This window comes from Juglans microcarpa x Juglans regia, chromosome 2D (assembly GCF_004785595.1).
Source record: "Juglans microcarpa x Juglans regia isolate MS1-56 chromosome 2D, Jm3101_v1.0, whole genome shotgun sequence".
In the NCBI taxonomy this organism is placed as follows: domain Eukaryota; kingdom Viridiplantae; phylum Streptophyta; class Magnoliopsida; order Fagales; family Juglandaceae; genus Juglans; species Juglans microcarpa x Juglans regia.
Window position 1 is genome coordinate 37,444,601 of NC_054596.1, and position 22,956 is coordinate 37,467,556.

Below are 22,956 nucleotides of genomic sequence, written 5' to 3' on the forward strand. Positions count from 1 at the left end.
CTTTTTCCTTGAAAGACATCCTCTACTGATGAATCAATTTGTAGCCTACGATTCCCCTTAGAATGGTTGTGGAAAAGGATTCCAAATCAGGCTTTACTCACTTGAGCAAAAAGCTTTTCAGAAAGGAGGATATTCTAAACCAAGCACAAGCAATTTGTAGTCTCAAAGAGTAATGAAGTTGGATCAAGAAGACCGAAATCCAGACAGTAAAGCTCACGTTGTCGACACCTCAAAGTGGTGGATCGAACTTCAATCATGTCACGAGAGTGGATTCAGCTAGTTTCATCAGTCATTCTGTGAACCTGACAACTATCACTTACTAGTCAATGCAAGCAGGGTCAGTTTCAATCTTCTTTGGAGCTTGAAAGTAAAAGTCTCGTATATTTTCTTATGGAATTATTGCTTCAAATAATCATCCTCAAGAATTACAACATTGGCTTCTTACTTATCAATGGCTCTAGTCTTTATAAAACAAAAAGAACAATCTAATGACGAACATCTTGCATCATTGCTTAAGCTCGTTCCCTGTAGTGTTTGGCATGTAGCTCCTTGCCTTTAGGTTTAGAGCAACAAATACTGAATTAGAAGGAATGTAGCTCCTTGGTTGCCCGATTCCGATGTTGAGTGAGGCCAATAGGATCCCCTTCCTTGTTTAGTAGGGAACGAAGAATACATAGGGAATAAAGTAAATTAATCTCTTTATGTAGTCCCCCAGGAATACAAAGGAAATCAAGCTTCTTCCTTTCGCTTCACCTTCTCCTTAGTTTAGGGAATTAAGCAACCCGATCTTAAGTCCTTTATGTTGTAACCGCTGCTATTGCCCATAGCCTTAGTTGAGGGAAAGCAAACCGGAAAGAGAATTAAGCAATTTATGTAGCTGTTATTGGTCTTAGGGAATCAATAAATGGAGTTGAAGCACCAGACAGAGTACTAATGCCAATTAGACATAGAGAGAAGTAACTTATTTTTGTGTTTCTAAGTCCCTTATCCTTGTATGCACGCCTCCAACGAAGAAGGTAGATGACCTAATGAGCATGTTTAGCTTCAAAAATTCCTGGAATCCTACGACATTCTCACAAAAAAAAAAAAAAACAAGGCTAGTAGATAACTATTTTGTTATTGTAGAGAGCAATCAGTTCTACCGATCTTATTGAAGCTGGGAAAGGTAAGGTTTCCTTTATCCATTCCAGAAGTGGAGGAGCCTATGTAGAAGAAGTTGTAGAAGAGCACATCACGGTTCAGGTCCTGACACATGGGGTGGCTCTTGTGTGCCTCATTTTTGCGGGTGTCATATTGTACTGTATTGTGCTGAACACTAACAAAAGCCATGGCCTTCCACTATGTTAGACCTTCCCCTGGGCCCGCCCTGTGAGGCCAGAGTGGGCTCAGCAGTTAGGTCGGCCCCCATTCAAATTACATTACACAGCTTGATCTCAACCTTATTTTAATTTATTGAACTTGAAGACGCTACAAATCATAATAGAATAACTTCCGAGACAATGCCCAAATCGTTATGCCTTTCGTGCAGGTCGGAACTCCCGATAAGGAATTTTGCTACCTTAGGACTGTTATAGTTATGACCACCATTCGTTGAGGCTTCGGTCGCCAGCTCCCCTGTCATTAGGTCACCAACTTCCTAGACCTTTTAGCACTGGGTAGGTGTCAGCCCCCATACATGGTCTTACGACTTTGCAGAGGCCTATGTTTTTTGTAAACAGTCGCCCGTCTTTCCTCTGCCGAAAGATGCTTAGCCAAAAGTGACAAGGGGGGCTGAGGAAGGCCGACGACTAGATGAAGGGGAAGTTGCCGTATAAGCTTTGCCCCTTGCTTTACAAAGGGATCTTTATAGGCAACCAGTCTTTACTTAACTTAGTCCAAACAATGCCCAAAGACTCCCATGCCTTTCTTAGTTGGACCAACCTAACCGGTGATTTTCATCGTCCGAAATTAGAAGAGCATGAACAAGGCTCTCCTTATTATTATTTTTTTTTGGGGGGGGGGGGGGGGGGGAGCAGAGCAATCAAAGAATGAAGCAAACCAAATGATTGTTCTAGAATGGCTATTCCTCACAATTATTGTTGTTGATCTCTCCTAGGTAGAAGAATACAAAAGGCTGGGCCTAGATCAGAAAGAAAAGAGATGTTAAAGAATAAATTTGAATCATCCTAGAGAAAGGAAATTTTTAGGCCTTCAAGAGAGACCGTACGATTATTCTCGTTAGGTGGGCACTAGCTTCCTCAAGCAAGGCAACAGTTGATTGAATTAGATAGAGAGCTTACTGCCCTGCCCTTTATAGTTGCAATTGCTGTCATAGAAACAAAAGTCCACAGGTCGCTCCTCTAGTTGAAGTTTTAGACTCTTTTTTCGTTGCCCAGGTTACACCTTCGGAATACCCCAGAAGGGAATTTTGCTCTACTTCGCATTTCACTAGCCTGGACCCACTTTCTCTTGGGCAACAATGACCATTTACTTTCATTTTGACTTTACTAGTAGAGCAAGGAATTTAGAACCATGCACAATGAGGTTGCCTTAGACCATAAATTGTCCTATTTAGTTTACAAACACGTGTAGAAACCCACAAACTGATGTGGCTTGATAAAATCCGTTAGATCTTTTTTATAATAAAATTAACTTTATAATCTGATGTGCCATATCAAATACGTCAGTTTGTGGATTAAATTTTGTGTAATTTATTTGTAGTTAAAATATTTCTCAAAAGAAAAAAATGTTACATCCCCAAAGTAACCTCACAAAAATTTAAACTCACAAACTAATATAGCTTAATGTGATATATCAAATCTACATTTCAATAAAAAAAACTTTACAATTTGATGTACTATATTAAGCCACATAAATTTATAAATTTACTTTTCGTGAGATACTTTGTGGATGAAACATCTGACTTTATAAAATTAGATGAAAATAGGATAATAGTACAGTTTGTAGCATTACTCTTATTGAAATTTTTCTTAAAAAAAATCTTTTTTATTGTACATTAGGTATCCAAGAACAAAGTCTAGGCTAATCCTAGAGGTGCACAGGCTCTCGGCAGAAGTTTTTTACAAGTGCACTTCAAGTAACTTAAAAGAAAATCTCTCAATCTAATAGTCTCTAGAAATTATTTGCACATTAGATGATTATGGTACCACATCAATACAAAGAGATACATATGAGTATAGTATATAATATTTTATTTTTATTTCATTTAATGTGATAACATAATGCATAAGAACTATACACATATTAATTGCATGCATTCAGAGTTGATTTCAGTATCAGACAAATTTCATTGCATGCATTAAAATAATTTGATTTTAGCCGTATGGATTTAGAGTTTATTTCAATTTATCTAATCATTACAACTTTATCAAATTATAATTTAATTTTTTTTAATTTTAAAACAATAATAATATTAAAAAATAATATTTTTAATATATTTTATTTAACTTTTAACTTTTATCTCATTTTAAGTCATTATCCAAATCTCACATTAATCATTCCTCAATCAAAATTCAAAAGTAAGAGTTAAATGAATAAAATTAACATCCTCTCCTCTTTTTTAAAATTGAAGATTCCTCCCATTTTTGAACTAAAATATATACATGGTTTGAAACGGGATCCGTTGAACCACGCACATGGGATAGGCGGGTGTGTCCAAGCGCGCGTGAATTGTGGTGCTTTGAGATCTGACCGAAATGGTCCAAATTTTATTATGTATAGAGTGTTTGGTAAAGCATGGAAAGGGCCCGTGGGAGGGTGGGCGCAGAGCAGCAGGAGAGTTGGTGTTGGCCCGCACGTCGCCGAGTGCCGTGGCCCCGCGCTTTGAGTAGATCGCGGGCTGTGCGCTCTGCCTCTGCGTTGTGTGCACGATCTTTAGGCTTTGCTCAAGAGTTTCATTTTTTGGGTGGAGCCCACGTGCTGTTCTTTATGTTGGCAAACCAGTCGCGATTCACTCATTATAATTTGGTTTTTTTGGAGTCAGAATTTATTTTTTCAAGTCTTTGCTCCTTGCCTTCTTTTATAAGAGTGGGAAAATTCAATTTGAATTGAGTATTGCTGGTGGGAGCTTTCATTGTTTGTGACTTTGATAGCCAAATACAAAGTGATGGCAAAATAGATCATTGGTCATTCTTCTAAAATTTGGATGATAAATATTTTAACCACAGAGTAATTTTATAAAAATAAATTCACAAACTGACATCGTTTGAAGTGATACCTCATATTATAAAATATTTTTTATTATAAAATAAATCTAACAGAAATACAATATAGAGATCCACAATTGGTGGAAATTGGTGACATATAGAAAAACAAAATTCTAAGAAAAAAACTCCATAGATAACTAATTAGTAAGGTACAATGCAAGTCATAAAGATGGCAATGAAAGAATCCAGTAGCAAGTCGCCGTCCGTCGTCTAACGTCCCGCCATCCGTAGACTCTTCAGGATCATCAAGTACAAAGATTGTAAAACAATGAACAACGACACAGACATGAATCATGCGTGCATGGAATCTTGAGAAACATCAACATGCATGCTGGTTGTTAACTGTAGTGAACAGTCTTTGAAGGATTTTTATCGATAGAATGGAAAATGGTTACTGGGATACACATTATCATAAGAAGCCCTGTTCTGTAGGAAAGATGCATTTCTTTTGGGTTGGTGGTTGAACCGGTTGAGGGTTTTCATTGGACTTGGATAGCCTACGCAATTACATCCTAATGCTAGGAACCTGTTTAACTCATGAAATCTCAACTTCTACAATTCTTGTGCTTCTTGATCGGAAGTTGCGAGCATCCTCGTTAGTTTAATTAAATAAGAAGAATACTTAAAATTTATATAATTTGTGGCAAAAAGACCCCACATTGAGTTGGGCATATCTAAAATAATTTGGATTTCAGCTATAGTACTTAACCAAAAATAGAAGACTATTGTTAGTTCATCAAGCATTAAAATACTAGTTTCTTACTCTAAGCAAAAATACTATTTAGTTTGTAATTAAGAAATTTAGATAGAAATTTAAATGAGTTTAATAAAAAATATTTTTTTTATTAGAATTAAATGACTTTTAAAAATATGATTTTTTAATATTAATTTAATTAGAATATAATTATTATTAACATTTAATTGGCAGAATTATAAAATGTGATAAAAATAAATTAAATAAAAAAATTATTAAATTAATAATATTTTATTATTATATAAATAGTGAATGAATAATTCAACGTAGGAATTGAATTTAAATAGAATAGACAAATATAAAGAAGTGTGATATTAATTAAATTTTAAAAATAAATTTAACCAATCCAACGAAGATGCTCGTTCCAAACTATTTTGCTCTGTCCTAATGGCTTCCTTTATCTTTGGTGCATGAAGAAGACTTTTTCTTTAATAATATATATAGAAGTTATTATTGGAAGTATCCATTTTGTATAGATGATGTGGTATCATCTAGACCACACATCTCCTAAGTGAGTATTGAAAACAATCAACTATAAGCAGTTATATAGTGAGTGTAAAGTATACACTGTTATAATAACTCCTATCTAACATTACTCATATAAAAAAATAAAAAATAATTACTATTTCATAGCGAAGCTATGAAAAGAACAAAATTTTTGTGCCATCAATTATTTACACCATCGGCAAAATTCGACGCGAACCTGACACGTAATAATAGGATTAGAATTCAGGTTAATTTGAATCCACCCGAAATTGGTTTGATTAATAATTAAATTTAAGCTTTAGTATGCAATATGTATCTTAATATTAACCAATGCCTCTGCTCTCATATAGTACTATATTTTTATTTTTTCAGAAGTTTAAATTGAGATAAATTTAATAAAATAATTTAATGGATTTTTTTAGCAACTTTCTTATATAAAATGTTAATAAACAAATAGGTTAATAAAAATATGCCACGTAAGACTAGAAGAAATCTAAAAAATTATTCATTGATACCATGCAGCCATCTGTGACTGAGGTCGGTTGAGAGCATGTTTGGATATAGAAACGGTTTTATCTTATCTTATTATTATAATTTTTTAAATTTATATATAAAATATAATAAATAATTTAAATTTTTTAAATATAAAAATAATAATAATATTAAAAAATAATATTCTAATAATATTTTATTTAATTTTTAATTTTTATTTAAAATTATTTCATTTCATTTTATCATTCAAGTAAAACTAGTGTGGGCCGGAAAGGGTTAAAAAAAAAATAAGTTGAAGAAAAGAAAATTTAAAAAAGGAAACATAAAAAGGGTGAAATTTTGGGTCAGAATCGTAAATAAATAGAGTAGAGAGGCGGTTGGGGTATTTGTATCTCCGGTCCGGAGTCGGAGTGAGAAGGCAGGCGTTGAGAGATAGAGAAGAAAAAATGAATATGGCTTCCATTTGTCTCTCAATTCCCTCCTCCAAAACCCTAGCCAGCCCCTCTCCGTCATCATCTTCGTCTCCATCTTCCTCTTCATCTTCTTTTTCGTTTCCAGCTGCTGCGAGGGCTCACACATGCCGTCTCCTTCGATGTAGATGCTCTTTGCTCACCGTTCCTACGTTCCATTCTCTGCGCATCGTTCCAAGTAACCGCGGGAGGGCGAAGAAGCTGCAGGTGGTCCGTATGGCCCCCGACGAAGAGAAACTCACTCGCCGCAATCCTCTCGATTTCCCCATCGTATATCTCTCTCCCTGTCTGATTTGATGAATTCCTTCTATTTTATACTTAATCTTCGTTAATACTCGATGTTACATTACTGTGGATGATGATTCCCTGCTGAAACTCTACCTGGCATGTCTCAGACTCCAAAATATATTTAAAAAGTGAAATTCTTTCGTTAGAAATCTGTGGAATCCTTTAGAAGCAGCAATTGGAAGTTAATGCTATGATGCACAAAACTATAACCCGCAATTTTAGTTGTCTGTAAAATGTCTTGATGGTCAGAAACATTGGCAAAACTTCATATGATTATGCATAATTTTTTTTACAAGTATTTGATTATGCAATTTTAGAAAATCAGCTTTGAATTTTACCCCAGTCAAAGGACTTAGCTGATGTTGGAGCTTGAAATTAAGTAAAAAAATTTAGAATTGTGTCCATTAACAGTTGGTGCATCTCTACCTTTTAAAGAGAGATTACGTGATGGTTGTATTTGCACACAATCACTCTGCTCAGTGGTGATGTCAATTGAATGTTGGTTCTACTTGAACGATCACGTCTACTATTAAAAGAAATGCATTGTCATGTTGGCGATGAATTGCAAAGTTCCTATTCATTTAACTTATTTAGAAACTTGTTGCAGTTGGTCTATATTCGCTATGAATATTTTTTTGAGGATGGAGATCTGATAAATCACGCACTTTGATCTGCATGGCAGGAGTGGGATAGACCAAAGCCAGGGCGTAGACCTGATATATTTCCCCAATTCAGTCCTATGAAAACACCATTACCACCTCCGTTGCCATATGATCCTCCAGAAGAAGATGAAGAAGAGGACGAGAAGAAAGAGGAAGAGGAGGAAGATCCTGAAAAGGAAGAGCCAGAGCAGCCTGAGAAGCAGTAGAGCTCTGTCTGGCAAAGACATCGGCCTTTAACCTCTTTCAAAATTTTGTTTTTGTTTTTCTAGTTCATGTTACCTTATGCTTTATGTAGTGCAAATACATGATGGATAATAAGGTAATAGTCATTTAGTTAGAATGCTGCTTCAGTGATGTTATCGAAGTTTAGTCACACACAAGTGTTGTTGTGAAGTAGTTTCAATTCCTGTTTTGGTAAAACTTTAAAGTGACATAAGAGATTGGATTCAATGAATGATTGCTTCTGATATGGGAGTTGGGTTGACTGTTTTCGTTTTGGACTCTGTTTGTATCTTTACTCGTTTGGTACCCTCATTTCGGTTTCCCTCAACAACTTCAAAAGCTAGGATCGTTTTTCATAAGATAACTACGAGATGTAATGGCTTTGGATTGCATGTGCTTAATTACCTATTTGAATGTAAATGGTGTCCAGTGGATGAAAGGATTATGCAAAGCTCGTACTGGGGACTTTTTGCAGGCAAATTTTGAAGGGCAGGTTTCAATTTCTGTTCTGGTAAATCTTTCAAGTAATTGCTACACGTGTGAGGGAGCTTGCAATGTTCTCTCTCTCTCAAAGTTGTTTAGTCCATGTAGCAGATAAGTTGTTGTTTAAATTACCTATAGATCATTACACCAAGAGATGGACATTTTCATACCAAATTCTTTTTTGAAAAAGGGAAAGTGTTATCTAGTGAAACAAATTCAGTCTGATGAAAAGCCTGGGATTTAGAAAATGAAGGGCCTGGCTCTTAAGTCTTAACCATTGAAAAGGTAATTATTGCTTTTATTACTTTCATTTGGGTCTAGAATGAGAATAGAAAAAATCGCTAGGTTGCATGTAACACGATTTCTGCCTAAAGAGTTTTAAGGTTCCCGAATTTTTCAGGGGGATGCAAGAAAACTAACAGTATCTCTATCTTGCTTCCATTACAGATATGGATACACAATTTACCGAATTAAAGACCAACTTTCCATCAGGTAATGTTGAACCTGCTTCACTTCTGCCAATAGAATATGCGGGTTGTTTTGGTTCAGGTAGGAACATCCCCTCATTGGTGAACATGGGGATGATATCTGACATAGTTGGTCTATCTGCTGCACTTTCCTGCACACATAGGAGACCAACATGGATGTATCTGAAAACTTCAGCTCTGGGACATGAGGAGTCCAGATATGGGTCTATAAACTCAAGAATATCACCTTGCTTCCACAAATCCCATGCCTGAAATTATTTTCATTGTTTGTGCAAAATGTGAGTTATGATATAATTTAAAAAGAAAATTATTCAATTGTGACTGGAATAGGTATAAGGTTTATTCGAATTCTAACTTGTTCTATAAGGGCGAGAATGCCCGATGAGGAGAAGATTGTGTTCTTCCTACCACTCACAATCTCCAGCAATAGGACCCCAAAACTGTAAACGTCAGACTTGACAGAGAAAATTCCATTCATGGCATACTCGGGGGACATATAGCCACTGTATTAGAAAAAAGAAAGTTCAGAGATGGAAATCAAATTTTAAAAATCAGATATTTGCAAATTCACAAAATGACATGTTTGTGTGTATTCGTGCATTCGAAATGTAATCTTTACTCACTATGTCCCAACAACCCTCTTTGTATTTGCTCTGGACTCATTCTCCCCAAAAATTCTAGCCATGCCAAAATCTGATATTTTAGGGTTCATATCATTGCCAAGTAAGATGTTACTTGCTTTTAAGTCTCTGTGTATTATTTTCAATCTGGAATACTTATGAAGATAAAGAAGTCCTTGTGCAACCCCTTCAATAATGCCAGTGCGCATTCTCCAATCCAAAAGTTTCTTTTTGGTGGGATCTGTCATGAAGTAAAATGCAGAGGTGGTCAGTGGTCCCTGTTATGATCATACTCCAAGTAAATGAAAATTCAGGGTTTATTTTCAATTTTGCATGAGAGAAACTTATCAACAAACCGAAATTTATTTTCAATTTTGCATGAGAGAAACTTATCAACAAACCGAAAATAAAGGAGTCCAAGCTTTTATTGGGCATGTATTCGTAGATCAGTATCTTCTCGTTTTCGTGAATGCAACAACCCAAGAGCGTAACGAGATTCACATGTTGAAGTTCAGCTATTAGTGTAATCTCATTCATGAATTCCTCAAGCCCTTGTCCTGAATTTCTTGCGAGTCTTTTCACTGCAACATGTTGTCCATCTAGTAACACACCCTATACATCAATTTTCTCAATGTTAGAGAACAATTGTCTGCGATAAGCCTGATTCAATAATTTCAATAGCTGACCTTGTAAACTGGTCCAAAACCACCCTCTCCTAGCTTGTTGGACAATGAGAAGCTCTCTGTTAAAGCCGAAATTTCAGAAAAACTATATAACTGAAAGTTGTGGCCCTTGTCTGTGCCTCTTTTGATCTTATCCTTGAGTCTGAAGAGTGGCAGGGATCTTAACTCGATTAACGCCTTGTCTTGGCTTGTTTCTCCTTCTACTGATGAGTACAGAAATATACAAACTTGAGTTACCTATACATGCAACTGATAAATTATATGCCAACCGTGAATTACCTCGTACTTACCATTGTTTTGCTTTATCCTTCTTTTGTAGCAGAAGTAACCCACAAATAGCATTGCTAGAGCAGGTGCAATAACAACGATCCACCACAAATGCTTTATACTTCTCCCTGAATCTTCCTCTGTGCCTCCTGTAGGTGTACCCTCTGATACACAATCACAAAAATCAGCTCTAAGATCGTTGGACCAGTTGGTGATGGAATTTGTGCTCGAGACACATCTATATATCAGATAAGACAGTCATAAGCTTGTTTTAGGCAGTGTTTGAAATCATTACACAAACCCGTTATACATTTCTACCATTTGATATCATTCATCGCATGCAAGACCAGACCATTTATTGCGCACCATGTTTATTTGCTGTTGTTTGTTACATGGTTCACATTTAGATGTTCACATGATTTTGCAACTGCTGTTACTGATGAGATTTAGACACTCAGGTTCTTAGAGGGCCACTTAGCATTCAATAAAACCAGACGATAGAATGGCTAAAATGATAGAATAAAACGATTGGAGAAGGAAAATTGCAGAAGATGCACAATGTGAGATTCAGTAGCAATTGAAGGTAAATTGTAGCAAAGTCATACGTACCTGTACTATTTCCTTGCGATAAGATGTAAACAGCATTGAAGTTCGGATTCCGGATGAAACTTGCTCCCTTACTCCAAAATTCACATCCAGTCCCATTGTCAAAATGAGTTCCATAGGCAATGCAGGAGCAATTATTCCAGCAGCTAGTGTGACAATCACTGAGAGCCAAGCTGGAATTAGAGTTAGAAAAAACTAATTGCTGTTCTTTATAATAACCTATTGCTGGCACAAACAACTCAGAACTGTTTCTGCATTCTGTGGGATTCTGTTGTATGCAAACCGCATTTGGATGGTTCACATTGAATTTGCATGGACTGGTAGTAGTGTTTTGCCATGTAGTACCATCCGAAGCTAAAGTGAACTGCAAGATCTGCCCCCAAGAATTCAGCTCCCACCTTGAAATAGTAGAATTGTCCTTAACAGAATACGAGAAGTACTTTTCATCCTCATTTGACACAAAGCTAAATTCATATGTTCTTGAATCAGGGGCCATATTCTGAAAGCGCCCATTATTCCAGACTACACTAGTCCAGTATATATCCTCTCGCTTCCAGATGATCAATTGATTGGCACTACCGGGGTCCACACCGAGCCTGAAAGCTCCTGGTGCTGGAATTTGGTCACTTAACCATGAATTTAGTGCCCAACTATATCCACTCATTGGGTTCATGCCTAGTCTCATTCCAGGAAGTAGTGTATTGGTTGGATAATTAAAGCTTTCCCACAATACTCGCCCTACAGTGCCATTAGAATCTACCTCTTCTATCACTAAGTTCCCAGAATCCAAGAGGGTGGCAGTCACATTACTTGAGACTGCCTGGTTGGGATTTATCACAATTGCTTGCCCTCCATTTCGTGCTATCTTCAACAATCCTTGGTCGTCCAAGGTAAGAACCCCAGATGAATCAGTGATCGGATCATCCTGGTTTGCCACCCACACTGATTCTGGATGATGTGGTAGTTTGCTGTACCATATTCCTAAGTAATAGTAACTTGAAGAGCCAGGCTTGAAGAAGCCTAATTTGAAGAGACCTGCTGCAGAAAGTAGATGCTCCCCAACCCTGATCTGTTGGCCTTGCTTTAGAGTAAGTAAATATTCTTGACAAGAAGAGTATGGATATTCTATGCAAAGACATGAGATAAGGAAGAGCATGAGGCTTCTGAGTTTAGCCATTAGCAAATATTTTATCACCACAAATCTTGTAACAAAAATTTCCTGCAACTTTGTAGGTTTTTTCTTGGGATGGAAACTGGTTTGAACTTCAAACAAAAAGGCTAGTCATAAGGCAAATTGGACATTGAGGCATGCTAAAAGCGACTTCCCTAAAAAAATCAAAGACCAAGTTTTTTTTTTCTTTGTTTTGCTTAAAAACATAAAAACAAAAACAAAAAAACAAAGCACGTTTAAAGTTTTGGACTGATGACATGAGGGTAGGTTGACTTTTGCACTCTCTTTGAAAATCACTATAACATTGATCGTCAGACGATGTTTTATTTTAAATGCAAACAGATTCCGTAATCTGATTGCCCACAATTGGCCGGAGCCTCCAAAGACTCAATTTTTATTCAACTTTGAAGAATACTGTACAATTGTATAGTACATAAGTATTATGTAGTCGTTTTGAAAAAAAATAGAATTTATTATTAAAAAATTATTATTTATTTAATTTTTTCAAAGTGATTGTACGGCACTTGCATACTTATAACTGCAATTAAAATTTCTTTACTATTAAATATAATATATATATATATATATCAACTTTTACATCTTTTTGATTAGTAAGATAAAGTGAAATGTGAACTTCTTTATTTTATTTAGTTAAATAAAAAATTGAAAAAATGAGTATTTATGATTAAATTTTAACTTAACTTCAAATACGATAACCTCAATTCTAAGTTTTCGACCCTAAGGTATGACACTATCTAGTGCTACTTTTCGTGTATAAATCATTTCCCTTATTATAATAATTTGTAATCATCTTCATTTGCATTTATTTAAATGTTAATTGCTAAATTAGTACTCAAGTTTTTACCTTTTTACAATCCAAGGCCGTAGTTTTTTTTTCCTTTTTAAATTGATTGTTGAGAAAAAATTTAGTTGATTGACATATTCTTATAAAAATCTGTGTAAAATTGAGTTGTAACAAGTGTTGAAACGGTGAAACATGAAAAAGATTGAAGTGTGCTCAACACGACTCAACTGGCGCTCGAGCAGAACCTTCCAGAGAGGTTCGCTCGATGAAGTGCTTGAGCGGAACCCATCTAGAGAGGTTCGCTCGATGTGCGCTCGACGTGGCGCTCGAGCAAAACTCTTCCAGAGAGGTTCGCTTGTTGTACGCTCGACATAGCTCTCGAGCTGAACCTATCTAGAGAGGTTTGCTCGATGTGTGCTCGACTCAGCGCTCGAGCAGAACTCTTCCATAGAGGTTCGCTCATTATGCGCTCGACTTGTCGCTCAAGCTGTTCCTGAAAGACAACGTGCGCTAGACTTGCGCTTGACACCTCGATCGAGCCAATGTTCAAGACAACTTAAAATTCAGGGTTTTGAGCGCTATGATCAGTTAGGACTATAAAAAGAACAGCTTATTTCTGTTCTGTGGTGTGGAGAAACAGAACAAAAACCCTAGTTGCTTCAAGAGCCATAGAGAGAAAGCTTTCCTCACCTTGTGAATCTCTCTTGGACAAACACATCTCCACCACACCACACTCAAGATCAAATCTTATTCAAAGTTCATTGAAGTTGACATTTTGACTGGCCGGAAGAGTCCGGAGCTGCTGTTGATGCAGAAATCGAGAGGTTCTCGTGGGAAACTATAGAAAGGTTAGAGTTTCGGCACTACATGCTTGTAGAGATAGAGTGGGTCACTTGTGATGTTGCAAGCCAAGTTTAGCTACTAAAACGGTTTTGTGAGTGTCTCTAAATTGGTTGTAATAAACTTTTTCTATAGTGGATTTTAGGTGGTGCCTTACACTCGGAGTGGTTTTAGAATTTGAAGAAGTTCTTCAAATGAGTTTTCACTTCGTGACCAAAATCATTGTGTTTGATTATTTGTGGTAATTGATTAACTGTTTGTTTGTCTCTATTTTTTTAAAAGACTATCAAAATTGGATTACACCTATTCACCCCCTCTAGGTGTAGTGATTGGTAGAACCACTACTTTTCAGTTGGTATCAGAGCGGGTTCACTCCGCTGGAATTAAATTCCTAAGTGTGATCCTATTGTAATGGTTCAAATGGATAATTCTGAATCTCTCACATCGCCACCATATTTTGATGGAAACAACTACGCTTATTGGAAAGTTAGAATGAGAGCATTTATAAAATCTATAGATGAACGAGTGTGGGTTTCTATAACAAAATGATGGAGAGAACCAGATACTATCATTGAAGGAGTTCAAACCCCAAAAGTGTGGATAATTACTCTAGGGATGAAATAAATGAGTGTGGTTGGAATAACAAATGCCTGAATGGGATTTTCATGGCTCTTAGGAGGAGTTCAAGCGAATCTCCATGTGTGAGAATTGCAAAGAAGTTTGGGACATTCTTGAGGTTACCCATGAAGGTACCAAGGCTGTAAAGAATTCTAAGATTCAAATGCTAACTACAAGTTTTGAAGAACTTAGAATGAAGGATGATGAAACATTTGATGCTTTTTATGCCAAACTAAATGATGTTGTCAATTCTCGTTTTAATTTAGGGGACAGAATTCCTAAGAACAGAATTGTGAGAAAAGTCCTCAGATCTCTTCCTGAGAGGTTTCGCCCTAAAGTTACTGCTATTGAAGAAAGTAAAGATTTGGACAGTATGAGAATTGAAGAGTTGGTGGGCTCTCTACAAACATATGAACATACTATTCCTGTGGATAAGAAACACAAGTTCATAGCCCTCAATACCATTAGAGAGGAGTCAAATGAGTCATCCGATGAGTCGGCTATGATTGACAGAAAAATAGCATTTTATGCTAAGAAGTTCAGGAACATGTGTGTGGCTAGAAACAACAAGAACCAGAGGCTAGAGAAGAAAAAGTTTAAAAGGTATAATAGAGGCTCAAGTTCAGGGAACAAGGAGAAAAGCACTGAGAAGTATACTAGAGCAAATAAAGACAAGGTACAATCAAGGGTGTAGTGTCATGAATGTCATGGATTTGGACACATTCGTCTGGAATGTGCAAACTACAAAAAGGCAAAAGAAAGAGTTAAGATTGCATCTCTAAGTGAGAGTAAGTCAGAGTCGAGTGAATCATTAGATAACTCTTCTCCAATGGCGTTCACTGCCTCTGTTAGCAGCAAAAGTCAATGTAGTGAACCAGTGTCTGATGATGGGAGCATATTTGGAAATGAATCTGGGTATGAAGATCAGTTGCAAAAAGTCTACGAGAAGCTGTACAAGGAATGTGTTAAATTGAGAAAACGCAACAAAGCACACATTGAGGAGATAGACTTCAGTAAACAAGAAAATGAAGGGCTCCAAGGCAAATTAAATGAAGCCATTGGTCTAGCTGATCAGTTGAAAATGAGGAATGTTTCTCTAAAAGAAGAATTAAAAAATCAAGAAAGTGAGATGATTTTGCTGAAGGATAAACTGAAATCTTTGTCTATTGGGAAAGATTAGCTGAATGAAATCTTGAGGTCAGGAAAGCCTCCTGGTGACAAGAGTGGGCTAGGATATGATGCGGAGAAATCTGATGCAGCTACTACCTCAAAAGTCTCCTATAAAAATGGGAGGAAAACTGTGTTTGTTCGTGAATCAACCGCAAATGGGAATGCTAACCCATTTGACAAGGGTAAGAAATCCTCACATGTAAAAATGGGTATTCAGTCTCACGAGAAGTCAAGAGTTCGAAATACAAGCCCTGTTTGTCACCACTGTGATAAGACTGGTCATGTTGTAGTAGATTTTTTTAAATTAAAGAGATACACCATGTATGATCATACACGCTTTCAAAGTAGAAGTGTGTACTCTCCAAAAATGGGTAAAAATCCCATAACTGCTCCTAAGTATGCCTCATCTTTTAGGGGATAAAGAGATCGCAAAGAGAACTACGTGTGCCATAATTGTGGTAAGGCTGGTCACATTCGACCAAACTGCTATGAGTTTAGGAGGAATCCCATGAGAGATGGAAATAACGAATTAAGAAGAGGCCATTTGAATCTTTGGAGTCAAGTCAGAGCCTTAACTAGACAAAATGAGATGCTCAATGTCAAGATAGACCAACTGTCAACTAGCAAAAAGGACAGCTCTCCAAAAGTTAGAAACATGTGGATCAGAACTAGAGAAAGACACACGTGCCATGTGGCACACATTGCTCTAAAGACCAGAGACGCCTATATATGATACCTTGATAGCGGATGTTCTCACCACATGTCAGGTGATAAAAGTCTATTTAAAACGTTGAAGAGTACAAGTGTGGAACAATAACATTTGAAGATAGTGGAAAAACTGATATAATAGGAAAGGGTGAAATTGAAATACCTGGACTGCCCGTCTTGAGAGAAGTCCTGTTTGTTGATGGATTAAATGCAAATCTCCTCAGTATAAGCCAAATGTGTGAGAATGGTGTAGAAGTCCGTTTTTCAAAAGATATGTGCATTGTTTCAGATAATAATGGAAATTGCATGATGCTGGGAACAATGACATCTGATAATTGTTATGGCATCGCCCCTAGACCTCAGTACAGTTGCAATAGTGCTAAGAGTGAGGCTACTGACCTTTGGCATCAAAGACTTGGACATGTGAATCATAAAAATCTGTCTAAGATTGTCAAGAAAGAGATGGTGGTTGGATTGCCTGAGCTGGGTAAAGTAGAGACTCCTATGTGTGGGTCATGTCAATTGGGAAAACAAGTTAGAATAGCTCACAAGAACACAATGGTTATCCTGACCGAACGACCATTAGAGTTGTTGCACATTGATCTTATGGGACCCTCTAGAACTGAGAGCCTGAGGGGAAAGAAATACATACTGGTAATAGTAGATGATTTCACCAGATACTCCTGGGTAGAATTTTTGAGAGAAAAAGGTGAAGCTCCTAATGTGATTAGAACTTTGTGCAAGAAACTTCAGAATGAGCAAGGGAAAACAATAGTCAGAATTAGAGGTGATCATGGAAGAGAGTTTGAAAACTCAAATCTTGAGAGTTTCTGTGATGAAGAAGGTATCAGTCAAGAATTTTCTACCCCTATCACTCCACAACAAAATGGAGTGGTCGAAAGGAAGAATAGAGTTATTCAAGAAATGGCACGAGTCATGATACACAGTAAAGATACAATAGTTATTCAAGAAACGTCCGCTCGAGCGAAAACGTTTTAAAAGCCCTCGTCGTTTCCTTTTTTCCTCATTTCTTTTTCTTCCTGCGCCGTTTCCTCTCCTCTCTTCGTGCGATTTCTTCTCCTCTCTATTCTGTGTGCTTTCCACTCGTTTTCTCTCAAGAAAGCTTCTTTTAATCACGGTAAGTTTCTCATCTTCATTTCTTCTCAATCATTTTTGGTTTTTAATTTCATTTCCATCATGCATTTCCATAAGCATGTATTTCGGTGATTGGGGATTTGTTTTTGGATTTTAAAATGGAGATTTTATTTTGGGTATTTGTTGATTGGTGATTTAGGTGTAGAGTATGATTTTCTCACTCTTGTATTGAGGAGGTTCATGGAACTCCCATGGAGTTTTCATTTGGTTTTTGCTTGGATGCACTCCAAGTGCTTGGTGAAATGCCTCAATGGTGTTTTGGTTTCACTTTTTCATCATGCATTATCATAGGATTGTTCCCATGCTCATTTCATGTCTATCCTAGTGTTGGGAGGGTGTTTGCCATAAAATTGATTTGTGTTTAAAGATGGTTTGTGTTTAGGATGGCCATGGGACTTCCATTGGGTTTAAAACCCAACCTTGGCATTGTTTTTGGGCATGTGCATTATGCATTTGACGTGTGCATTGGTTTATATTGGGCATGTGCATTGTGCATTTTGAAATGTGTTTGGTAAAGGACATTTGACATGTACATTGGTTTACATTAGGCATGTGCATTAGATCATGCATTGGGCATTTTGCATTTTGGACATGCATACATCGGGTTTTAAATACCTTTAGCCTTGTCTAACGGTCACTGATTTTGTCCACAGCAAAAGTCATGTCTCGACGTGTTCGTCCGTGCCAAAATTCTCATGCCCCCGCTCAAGCACATTTCCACAACCCTCGGGCACGAGAGCTTTACACTCAAAACTTCTTTCACCGTTCGCCTATTGTTGAGCGTGAAGTCTCCCTTGGTGAGCTTATTGAGACTTTTATTCCACGTATTTTTGAGTCTCGCCAGTGGCAGGCCTTGACCACTGGTCATCCCACTCCTTCTGTGGAGTTGGTTCAGGAGTTTTACTTCAATATTTATGTCATCTCTGATGATGGCTCTTTCGATGTTAGTCTCTGGAATATCGTCTTCCGGGTGACTCCAGGGATGTTAGCAGACTTGCTAAATGCCCCGCGTGTGTCAAATCCTGTCCCTATACACGGACATCTATTCCCAGTCCGCTAGTCATTGCTCAATGTTTGTATGGTACGCCTACTAGTTGGGATGGTAAGTCACCACTTCTAACTGTGAGATTTCTACCTGAATATCTCATTCTAAGTAAGATTGTCCTTACAAATCTTTATCCTATTGGTCATCAGAGTGATGTGGGTTTTGACCGCGCCACTCTTCTGTATGCACTGATTAACGATGTCTCCATGGATCTGGGGAGTCATCTGTGCCGGGTTTTGCTTGAGGCTTTTAATTCTCCTAAAACACGGACTGGTTTGCTTTTTGCCTGCCTCATCACTTGGTTAGCCGTCTCCCAGTCAGTTGCGTTTCTTCCACATGAGCCTAGAGTCCCTCTTAAGGCTCCTATTGGCCGTAGGACCATGCAGTTTAGTCGTGCTCACATTACCCCTCACCCTCTGAGTGTTGAGCATCCTCCTCCCTCATCTCAGCCATCCAGCTCTCTGCCATCCAGCTCACAGCCTCATAGCATGGCACCATCCACAACGGCACCTGGTTTGACCGAGCCCAGCCTTCAGTAGGTCTTGAAGTACCTTGCTCGCCTTGAAGCCCGGTTTGATAGCCTTGATGCTAAAGTTGAGAGTTTGCAGCAGCTTGTGACTCAACGATATAGAGGAGCGCCTTGATGATGATGGTGGCAGTCAGAGTGATGGTGATACTTTAGACTCTTGGCTTGTCGTGACAAAAATGGGGAGTAGTATATATTTAGAGGGAGTGATATAGATGTAGGGGGAGTAGCAAGAAAGCTGTAGGGGCGGCTTTTGTTTTTTTAGTAACACATTGTTTTGTGGGGGAGCAACTTTTGTTTTTGTATCACATGCTGCTCATGCTGCTATTGTTTGTCATATTGAACTCAATGTCTGATTAATTTCTTAATGAAAAGTCTTTTATGAATACTATGCTACAGACATTGTTTATGCTTATGAGATTATTTCTTGCATATTTTTGTTGGTACGTTTAGCCGTTTGCTAAGTGTTTGCAGAAATATCTCAACGTGTTCAAGACTATACCTGAATCATGGGAATCCTATTTAAGGTGTGTCAGGATTAGGTCCTATGTATAGGTTAGAGGTTTTGTCACATAAATGCCAAAGGGGGAGATTGTTGAGGGAAAATTTAGTTGATTGGCATATTCTTGTGAAAACCTGTGTAAAATTGAGTTGTAACAAGTGTTGAAGCTGTGTAACATGAAAAAGATTGAAGTGTGCTCAGCACGGCTCGATTGGCGCTCAACTAGCGCTCGAGCGGAACCTTCCAGAGAGATTCGCTCAATGAAGCGCTCGAGCGGAACCCATCCAGAGAAGTTTGTTCTATGTGCGCTCGACGTGGCGCTCGAGCAGAACCCATCCAAAGAGGTTCACTCGATGTGCGCTCCATGTGGCGCTCGAGCAGAACCCATCCAGAGAAGTTCGCTCTATGTGCGCTCGACATGGCGCTCGAGCAGAACCTTCCAGAGAGGTTCGCTCGTTGTGCGCTCGACGTAGTGCTCGAGCTGAACCCATCTAAAGAGGTTCGCTCGATGTGCGCTCGACTCAGAGCTCGAGCATAACTCTTCTAGAGAGGTTCGCTCGATGTGCGCTCGACGTGTCGCTCGAGCTGTTCCTGAAAGACAACGTGCGCTAGACTTGCGCTCGACACCTCGGTCAAGCCAATGTTCAAGACAACTTAAAATTCAAGGTTTTGAGCGCCGTGATCGGTTGGGACTATAAATAGAACAGCTTATTTCGATTCTATGATGTGGAGAAACAGAGCAAAAATCCTAGTTGCTTCAAGAGCCATAGAGAGAAAGTTTTCCTCACCTTGTGAATTTCTCTTGGACAAACATATCTCCACCACACCACACTCAAAATCAAATCTTATTCAAAGTTCATTGAAGTGGACATTTTGACTGGCCGGAAGAGTCCGGAGCTGCTGTTGATGCAGAAATCGAGAGGTTCTCGTGGGAAGCTATAGAAAGGTCGGAGTTCCGGCACTACATGATTGTAGAGATAGAGTGGGTCACTTGTGATGTTGCAAGTCAAGTTTAGCCACTACAAAGGTTTTGTGAGTGTCTCTAAATTGGTTGTAATAAACTTTTTCTATAGTGAATTTTAGGTGGTGCTTTACCCCCGGAGTGGTTTTAGAATTTGAAGAAGTTTTTTAAATGAGTTTCCATTTCGTGACCAAAATCATTGTGTTGATTATTTGTGATAATTGATTAACTGTTTGTTTGTCTCTATTTTTTAAAAGACCATCAAAATTGGATTACACCTATTCACCCCCCTCTAGGTGTAGTGATTGGTAGAACCACTACTTTTTCATTGATATTTTAAGAATTTCGTCAATTTATCATTAAAAATTGAGAGGGAGATAACGTGTCAATCTTTGATAAGATTGACTGACACGTAGCCTTAGGCCCTGTTTGGATATAGTGATATTTTCATCTCATCTCATCATTACAATTTTCTCAAATTATTATATAAAATATAATAAACAATTCAATTTTTTCAAATTCTAAAGCAATAATAATATTAAAAAAATAATATTCTGATAATATTTTATTCAACTCATCTAAAACTATCTCATCTCACTATCCAAACGAGCCCTTAATATTCACATCAGGTAATTGAAGGCTGGCATGTAACATACTATACTAGGGGCCAATTCTATGATTTTCTAAAGCCAAATTAATGAATGTAATTAAGTTTATGTATTAGTTTTATAAAAGTTGAAAACCAAATTGTTAATACCTGAAGATTTAATTACTAATTTTGCATTTAACTCTTTATTTAAAAGAAAAAAAAAAAGAAAAAAAACAAGTTAAGGAAAGAGCGCTGAACCTGTTTGATTTTTTTTACGCGGCATTCTCTGGTCATTTTTTTTTACCTTCATGAGTTATATATGCAGGCGATTGTGTTAAATATTTTAATATGAACCTTAATAATTGGATCTTTGATTTTCTATGATCCACAATAATAAAATAATGATAATTAAATACGTACCTTTCTCCGTCTGTTTGATGAAAAATTTAATCTGACTATGAAAAAATGATCACCTTAGCAACTTAGCCTCACAAGTGTCTCCCGATGGCTAGAGGCACTCTAATGTTGTATGTGAGAACCCTTAACCCCTCAGTACTATTTATAGACTTCTGGCCATTAAGAAATCTAAGATTTTGTATTTGACTGTGATTAGAGATATAGAGTTAATCTTATCTTTTAAGAGTTTTGTTATCCCATTATAACTCATCTATTAACTGATAAGTTTTGATATATTACAAACTCTATCAAGATGGATGTGTGGAATATTGAGTTTAAATAAAACTCTTACATTCTTCCACTTGGTCCATATGTCCATAAAATAATATTTTCATTTCATGGGTTTATTACAGGAAATTAACCATACTGCGCAAACTCATATCCATGAAACATTTATAGCTCAAAATACATTTCATGAGTTTCGTAATATCAATGCTAAACTAGCTACTAATGTGAGTCGTGGAGGTCCTCTGTTATATAATCAACAAATTCCCTTCCATGTACCACAACACCAGTAACTTAATTTAACACGATCTTTAATTGGGACAATTAAGGCTACTACTGTAATACCTTGGGTTCTAATTCATGTCTATTGTAGACATTATCTTGTCATCATTTATTCTCACAATTTAATGTATATATAAAATGGAAAGACAAGAAAACCGAAACAAAACAATTATAATAGATATCATTAATTGTCCAAATAGAATTAAAAAACATCCATGAGCTCATTAACATGTTCACATCATAAGACCCATTCTATCAACATGTTCTTTAAACTGTTTCGCTATTAGACCTTTCGTTAATGGGTTTGCTATCATAAGCGCAGTACTAATATGTTCTATGGACACTGTTTGTTTCCCATGAGATCGCTCCACCAGTCAACAGGAAAACATAACCTGAAGTAGATTTCTTGCTATCAGAGCAACTAGCAAAACCAGAGTCTGAGCACCCAGTTACCTCAAAACTGTCAGTTCTTCTGAAGGTCAGATGGTAATCTTTAGTTCTTTACAAGTATCGCAATGCCCTCTTTGCTCCTTTCCAATGAGACATCCCTGTGTTACTTTGGTAACACCCAAGCATGCCAACTGCAAAACTAATGTCTGGCCTCGTGCAAATTTGTGCATATATCAAACTCCCCACAACAGAAGTACATGGGATTTTTGCCATCTCTTTACGCTCCCACTCAGTTTTATGACATTGTGATAGGCTAAACGTATCACCTTTTGATATCGGAGTATCCAGTGATGAACAACTTTTCATGTCAAATTTCTCAAGAACTCTTTCTATGTAACTTTTTTGAGACAATCTCAACAGTCATTGTTTTCAATCTCGAAAAATTTCTTAGAGATTTTTCTTTCATTTCAAAGTTCTTAGAGAGAAAACCCTTGTTTTCATAAAGTAAGCCAAGATCACTACTAGCTGACAATATATCATCAACATACAGGATAAAAATTATGAACTTACTCCCACTAACTTTTAGGTATATACATCGATCAACGATATTTTCTTTAAATCCAAAGGGTAATGATATCATTGAACTTTAAGTACCATTGTCGGGAAGCTTGCTTAAGTTCATATATCAATTTATTAAGCCTACATACTAGGTGATCTTTGCCATTTTTTGAGCAGCCTTCTGGTTGCTCCATGTAGACCTTTTCATCTAAACTTCCATTTGAATACT

General features: G+C 37.2%; 2 protein-coding genes across 2 annotated transcripts; one reads left to right on the forward strand and one right to left on the reverse strand.

Moving 5' to 3' along the window:
- The first annotated feature begins 6,270 nt into the window (after nt 1-6,270).
- Nucleotides 6,271-7,826, forward strand: LOC121250489. Its single transcript, XM_041149622.1, has 2 exons — nt 6,271-6,677; nt 7,378-7,826. Exons 1-2 carry the CDS (start codon nt 6,384-6,386, stop codon nt 7,561-7,563), a joined length of 480 nt encoding a protein of 159 aa, XP_041005556.1. The 5' UTR covers nt 6,271-6,383; the 3' UTR covers nt 7,564-7,826.
- Nucleotides 7,827-8,391: 565 nt separating this feature from the next.
- Nucleotides 8,392-11,984, reverse strand: LOC121250488 (G-type lectin S-receptor-like serine/threonine-protein kinase CES101). The gene is made up of 7 exons (XM_041149621.1): nt 10,730-11,984; nt 10,144-10,284; nt 9,857-10,056; nt 9,572-9,782; nt 9,174-9,411; nt 8,906-9,053; nt 8,392-8,798 (listed from the first exon to the last, which is right to left on the reverse strand). The coding sequence occupies exons 1-7, from the start codon at nt 11,901-11,903 to the stop codon at nt 8,490-8,492; spliced, it is 2,421 nt and encodes an 806-aa protein (XP_041005555.1). The 5' UTR covers nt 11,904-11,984; the 3' UTR covers nt 8,392-8,489.
- Between the last annotated feature and the right edge of the window lie 10,972 nt (nt 11,985-22,956).

Coding starts and splice junctions, on each gene's coding strand:
- LOC121250488 (XM_041149621.1), bottom strand. CDS start 11,903: ATGGCTAAACTCAGAAGCCTCATGCTCTTCCTTATCTCATGTCTTTGC. Junction 9,783..9,856: donor GTTTTGGACCAGTTTACAAG/GTCAGCTATTGA, acceptor ATTGATGTATAG/GGTGTGTTACTAGATGGACA. Junction 8,799..8,905: donor TTCTCGCCCTTATAGAACAA/GTTAGAATTCGA, acceptor AAATAATTTCAG/GCATGGGATTTGTGGAAGCA.
- LOC121250489 (XM_041149622.1), top strand. CDS start 6,384: ATGAATATGGCTTCCATTTGTCTCTCAATTCCCTCCTCCAAAACCCTA. Junction 6,678..7,377: donor ATCCTCTCGATTTCCCCATC/GTATATCTCTCT, acceptor TCTGCATGGCAG/GAGTGGGATAGACCAAAGCC.